The sequence below is a fragment of the Otolemur garnettii genome, unplaced genomic scaffold (assembly GCF_000181295.1).
Source record: "Otolemur garnettii isolate 467f Iridium unplaced genomic scaffold, OtoGar3 scaffold00138, whole genome shotgun sequence".
Taxonomy (NCBI): Eukaryota; Metazoa; Chordata; class Mammalia; order Primates; family Galagidae; genus Otolemur; species Otolemur garnettii.
In genome coordinates, this window is record NW_003852533.1 from 3,240,103 (window position 1) to 3,246,631 (window position 6,529).

The following is a 6,529-nucleotide window of genomic DNA, read 5'->3' on the forward strand; positions in this document are numbered from 1 at the left end:
AAAAAAAAAAAAAAAGAAATTCTTCCCTTATCCAAAAGCTTTATGTGCATGATGCAATGGTACATTTCAAAACTATTAAGGAAAGAGTATAATTATCTTACCACAACAAATAAGTAATCAAGGTGTTGGATGTGTCAATCAGTCCAATGTAAGCATTTCACATTGTACACCTAATCAGTACACTGAACCCTGTAAATGCTTCAATGTACACAGTTATGTGTTTATAAGAAGAAAACAAAACAAAAGCTTTGAGAAAAGGCATGTCAGAAAACGAGTATTTTAAATAAAATAAGAGACAACATTGAGGCAAGACTGTCCGTGGAAAATGAGAATTGCAAGGAGGGACACAGGGGTCAAGAAAAATTACTCCAGGCAGGAAAAAGTCAGGGGAACCTCAAGAGAAACTGGTGAGAATTCAGTCAAGCACTGCTGATTCTTTGGTTTCCTTGGCTATAATAACCCGTGAAAACCATTTGTTTTACCATTCTGTTGAGCAATAAGTAGTGTAAAATTGATGCCAGATAACAGATATAAAGCATCTATAATAAAGAAAATCAGTGTAAAACTCGAATAACTTATAAAAGTTATAATTTATAAATTTGAAAATTAATTACAAATTAATACACATTCATTGGGGAGAAACCAAAGCATAAAAGTAGCAGACGCAACCAGTGCTTACCCTGTGGAGGATCAGATGTTGATTCCATGATTTTTTTGTGTCTGCCAATACATTTTGTAATGGAACCAAACAGAACGTGCTTGTTATAGACTACTTAATTTGCACGAACATCTTTCTTCCTCTCCAACGAATGCCTAGAATAGCCTTATTATTGCTTCATTCTATGCTGCTAGTATTACTGCTGGACCCAAAATTGTGTCTAGTTTTTTGTTTTTATAAATGGCATGATGAAGAACATTCTTGGACTTAAACTTTTATTTATATCCATGATTATTTCTTTAGCATGAAGCTCTGAAAGTATAATTTCACAAAGGATCTACATCAAGCCTTTGGCCATGAGTCTAATTGCCCTGGAAAAAGGCTGACATGCACATCCGCAGAGACTGAGTATGCATAATTCTCCACAGACTAAAATAACTTTTTAAAGAATCTGACCAACTTGATGAATCTCATGAAAATTTTTATTTGCATTTGTTTGCAATAGAACACAGAGATGTATTTTAAGGGCCCACTTCGGGCTACTGAACTAACCATTTATTGGAAGTGGATAACACCTTACCAGGTCTTCGGTCCTGAAGTTATTTTAACTTTGTCTATAAGATGCCAAAGCCCTTAAATATAAAGCTTAAAATTTCATTAATCAGCTATGTGTTTTGCTTAGGTGTTGCTGAAATGCCTAAATGTTTGATATCATTTGGATGAAATAACTATGTAATGAAATGAACTTTTCATTTTTCATATAAATGTTTTGAAGAGGTTTGGCTTTGGACATAGAAGCCTTTCAGAATACTTAATTGGTATTGATGTTATTATTTTTCCCATCTTCAGAACTTCAAAAATTTTGGTTCTAGAAACATATAACTCTAGCACGTAAGGTTAATCAGACTTAAATGATATTTTAAAAAATCTTGCCGCATGGTGCTGTGTAGAGCCTCCCCCTTGCCGCCTTCTACCCTAAGGAAACCAGACACCAGGCTGCTCACAGCTACCTGTGGCCCTATCAGATATCTGAACTAAGGTGCCCAGAACATTGAAGCAGGAGAAAAAGAGTACTGGAAGCTCCATCTTCGTGCCAGTCTGCCTCCTTCCCCAACCCCTGCAGGAAATATTTCTGACCTTGTATGACAGGTCAGTCATTTTGTTCTCACCAATATGTCAATATTTCCAAACATGCATTAGGCTATAAGTAGGGGAAATAGGTGGAATTTAAGCCTTTACTTCAAATTCCATTCCCCAGAAGACATATGCAAAAAACAAAAAAAACAGAAAAAAAGAAAAAGAGTCATTTGCATTTTTTACTTGTCTTATAGTTACCCAGTCAGCAAATTCTTTCAGATAGGGGTGCAATTTAAGCTACCTTCCAACAATTCTTAGGAATCCATAAAAGTATAGGTCAAAAAACGTCTTTTCGAAAATATAGAATCGATTGACCATTTAATTAATGACCATCTGAGGGGTGGTCAACCACAAGTTAATAGATTCAGGTGAGAAGAAAAGGAGACCAGAGAAGGCCATTCACTGACCTGTTACTGATCTCAATACTCAAGTGTCCATGAAGTTCCTCCGAGGAGGGAACGGCAGGAGAAAAGGAAGCTCTCCCTACAGAGCAACGGGCAGCTGCGGACTTACCTGCTATTAGGAACAGATGACCTATACAGGGCAGATCCAAAAACTTCAATTTTTAAAAACCCACATAACGGACAGCACCTGTGGCTCAGTGGGTAGGGTGCCAGCCCCATATACCGAGGGTGGCGGGTTTGAACACAGCCCCGGCCAGTTAAAAGAGCAGCGGTAACTGCAACAAAAATTAGCCGGGCATTGTGGCAGGTGCCTGTAGTCCCAGCTACTTGGGAGGCCGAGGCAAGAGAATTGCTTAAGCCTGAGAGTTGGAGGTTGCTGTGAGCTGTGACACCTCAGCACTCTACTTAGGGCAACAGAGTAAGACTCTGTTTCAAAATAAATAAATAAATAAATAAATAAATAAATAAAAAACTCACATAACAATGGAAGTGTTGAAGGGTCAAGATTTGGTCTAAGGAAGAGGTGGAGGAGGAAGAGGAGGGGGAAATGGTGGTGTCCCTGCCGTAACAGGTAATTAGAAGGAACAGTGTTTCTCAACTCAAAACTGCTATTTTTTTTTTTTTTTTTTTGAGACAGCGCCTCAAGCTGTCCCCCTGGGTAGAGTGCCGTAGCATAGCTCACAGCAACCTCCAACTCTTGGGCTCAAGCGAGTCTCCTGCCTCCACCTTCCAAGTTGCTGGGACCACAGGCGCCGGCCACAACGCCTTGCTATTTTTTTCCAGTTGCAGCCATCATTGTTTGGCCGGCCGGGCTGGATTCGAACCTGCCACCTTAGGTGTATGTGGCTGGCGCCTTAGCCACTTGAGCCACAGGCGCCAAGCCAAAAACAGCTATGTTTTATGAAGTGTTTTCTGTGTCACATTCTTCTTGAAAATAGCCACTTAAGCACTTTAGAATAAAAAGACCTAAAAATGTGATTTTAATTATAATTACCATGATTTTCATAGTAGACACATTTTACCAGCTAATTAACAAAAGAATTTATTACTTATCATTTGTTCTCTAGAGTAAATCCCCCAATTGTGCAAAGAAAATTAAACTCACATAAGCATTTTATTCTTCCTTTCTTTACAAAATTAGGAGCCATTTATATAATACAAAAAAATGTGCAGAAGGAAGCATACAAAAGATGAGAAAGTGCCATGGAATAAAAGGAATCTTCTTCATAAAAACAGATCAGTTTTCTTTTCCAGATGAAAGCATTTACAATAGTAACTTAAAAACTCAATAAGAAGCAATATTTTACACCATTCTTACATGATACCTTTTGAGTCTGTGAATGTCTACCTGAAACAGAGGGCACCAAAAAAATACACATTTTGAGAAAAGAAAAAACTGTATTAAAATTATAATATAATGTTTGTTCTATTGTAATTGCAGAAGTCAAATGTGACTTGAGTATTCCAATTTCAACAGTCTTTTCCCTTCTTAAAATGGTATGCATTTTTTGGTACCCTCTGTGTACAGCCTTCACATTCCAGAGAGTAACATTAAGCATACCAACTTTTAAAATGCACAAAATATGCATTATGATTTGCTGTGAAGTATAAAGTCAGAAGGACACACGTTATTGTTACTTTTTAATGTTAATGATCCTGGAAACACAGTGATGTCGGTATTTGTGGTCTTCATATTTCCAGCAGCTTCGAGACTCTTACCAAACTAGTGAGCTTAGCTACACTGCCTACTCTTTTCTTTTGTGAATCTTTAATTTCTGTGACAACCTAAATAATAGAAATTAATTATTTATTTGCACTGGCGATCAGATGAGAAATTACTCTTAAAAACTGTAAAATGTGGCTGGGTGCAGTGGCTCTCACCTGTAATCCTAGCGCTCTGCAAGGTGGAGGTGGGAGAATCATGTGAGGTCAGGAGTTGGAGACCTGCCCCGGTAAAGTAAGACTCCCATTTACTAAAAATAGAAAGATTAGCCAGTGCGGTGGCAGGCACTGGTAGTTCCAGCTACTGGGGAGGCTGTGGCAGGAGGATCCTTTGAGCCCAGGAGTGTGAGTTCGCTGTGAACTAGGCTGACGCCACTGCACTCTAGCCAGAGCAACAGAGTGAGACTCCGTCTCAAATAGATTGCAAAATGTCCCGGACTACACACGATACATTATTACTCCTACCTGCCAAGAGGCCGTGTTAGTGTTGAGGGAAAGTTCCTCCTCCCTTCCTGGTTATGAGAACTTACCTGCCCTGCTGCTTGCCAGGTAAAATTCATAGAATGGATGTTGACAGGAATGGCCGGCATTCTCTGTTGTGCTTTTCTGAAATCGTGTGTAAAGGGGGCCATTTTCCCCTCGGAAACAATCAGGATATCTTCTTCAAATCCTGTTTTGCAAAAAAAATAATAAAACTATCAAACCAGGTGGACTTGAAAGACTCTCAATCAGAAGTTTCACGCAAAAAAGAAAACCAAAGAGTTAGTACGGGTCATTTCTGTTCAAGACCCACCTGTTTTTTGGTACCGACACTCCCCCGAGACCAATGTGCCTCTGCGTGCGATAAGGACGCCAGCAGACGCGCTTAGATCGCTAAGGCTAAGAGCAAGCTAATCGGGACGCTACCCCAGCGCTGGCTCCTCAAGAGAGTTTACACTTCCAGACGGAGAGTATCTGATTAAACGAGGGTGAGCGATCTTCCCTGGGAATTAAGGTTTCAAACATGCTCCACGCGTGTGTCCCGGGTTGGCGGCGCGGGCCTCACCTATGAGCACTCGGGCCTGCTGCGCGTCGATCCACAGGTACAGGCTGTCCTCCCGCGGCCCGGCCTCCGCCCGCAGCGCCAGCGCGCACAGGACCACGCTGCACAGCCGCAGCGCGGCGGCGGGGAAGGAGCCTCTCCCGGCCATGCTGCTCCGGACCTCTTCGCGGGGACGAAGTCCTGCTGCTGCACCGACGCGACCTGCGGCCGTCAGATTCTCGGCTCCGCGCGGCTCCTCGGCCAGAGCTGCTCGCGATTAGACGGCCAGGCGCGGAGCCTCCAGGCTTGGGCGCGGTGAGCCTGGGAGAGCCCGAGGAGGGAGGTGGAAGGAGAGGGAAAGACAGGGAAAGGAGGAGGAGGAGGAGGGAGGGAGGGAGGAAGAGAGAGGGAAGAGAGAGGAGGGGGGAGGCAAAAAGAGAGGGGAGGAGGCAGGGAGGGAGGAGGTAGGGGGTGAGCGGCTCTAGCCGCGCAAGAGGAGGGGTGCGGGCCCGAGAGGGGGAGGCGGAGACGCCAGACTGGCGCGGCTGGAGGTGTCGGCACGCCCGGCGGGGCGAGCAGTCCCGGGGTCAAGTGCAACAGAGAGGAGCGCGCGGGGCGGGCGCCGGCGCGGTGCGAGCGAGCCCGCTGGGGGGCGCTGCCGGGCAGCGGGTGCCCGGGGGCGTGTGGGGCGCGCGCAGAGCGGAGGTGCGGTGCGGTGTGGGAGCGAAGGCCGCTCCCGGGAACCCCGGGACCACACTGGCCCTCCTCCGGCTAGGGGAGCCTGGGAATGGGGTGGGCAGACATCGCCGGGCTGGATGGAGAGCCCGTGATGACGACAATGACGCCCCCCAGTTCTGTCCCGGTGCCGACGGAAGGCTCACGTCCCTCCCCACGTCCCTCTCCCTTCTCTGGGGCAGGCCTCCTCTCCCTGCATCCCGTCACGTCTTCTCCACTCCGCGCTGCTCTGACACCTGGCGCTCCTACGCGATCAAAACCCGCGCCCCAAAAGTCCGGTGGTGCTGACTGCGGACGCTCGAATGGCCCGGGGCGCAGGACGCTGGGTGGGCAGTGGCCCGACGCCCTGTTGTTGGAGACGCCTATCTCCCTGAAAGCTCCGAGCGCCTGCAAGAGGTCCTGGGCCCGAGGGGATAGCGGTACCTGACCCCCGCGGTAGGGCTGCCCCACAGTCATAAGTATCTTCATGCGTGTGGGCATTTTAAGAAAGTTGGAGGCGCGCGCAGCTTCTGAGATCTGGGGCAAGAGCGAGGCTCTGGCGGTGTCCGCGGGAAGCGCACTGGGCTGGCAGCGGGAACACCACCCATCCATCCGCCTCGGCAGAAAGGACTTATTTTTGCCTCCCGCTTAATTTCTTACTTGCGCAAAGAAAACGGAAGCAAAAGTTTTTTCAAAAACTTAAGACGTTTTCAGACTCAGAAAAGGTTTGTTTACTTCTGTCTGTTCTTTAGTACCCAGCTGCCGTGACAAATGCCCCAAGGGGCTGGGTTGGGCTGTGCTCGGTGTCTCACTTGGTGGAGCAGCGGACACCTCGAGAAAAGCAGCAACAGAAGAGAAGCTGGGCGAGCGCGT

General features: G+C 46.1%; 1 protein-coding gene across 1 annotated transcript in view; it reads right to left on the bottom strand.

The window, feature by feature from the left end:
* Nucleotides 1–5,285, bottom strand: part of WIF1 (WNT inhibitory factor 1) — a 75,480-nt gene extending 70,195 nt beyond the window's left edge. The window contains exons 1-2 of the mRNA XM_003798530.2: nt 4,967–5,285; nt 4,452–4,591 (exon numbers count right to left, since the gene is read on the bottom strand). Coding sequence (XP_003798578.1) covers nt 4,452–4,591; nt 4,967–5,111 — 285 coding nt within the window. The 5' untranslated portion in view covers nt 5,112–5,285. The remainder of the gene's footprint in view (nt 1–4,451; nt 4,592–4,966) is intronic.
* Nucleotides 5,286–6,529: the final 1,244 nt, after the last annotated feature.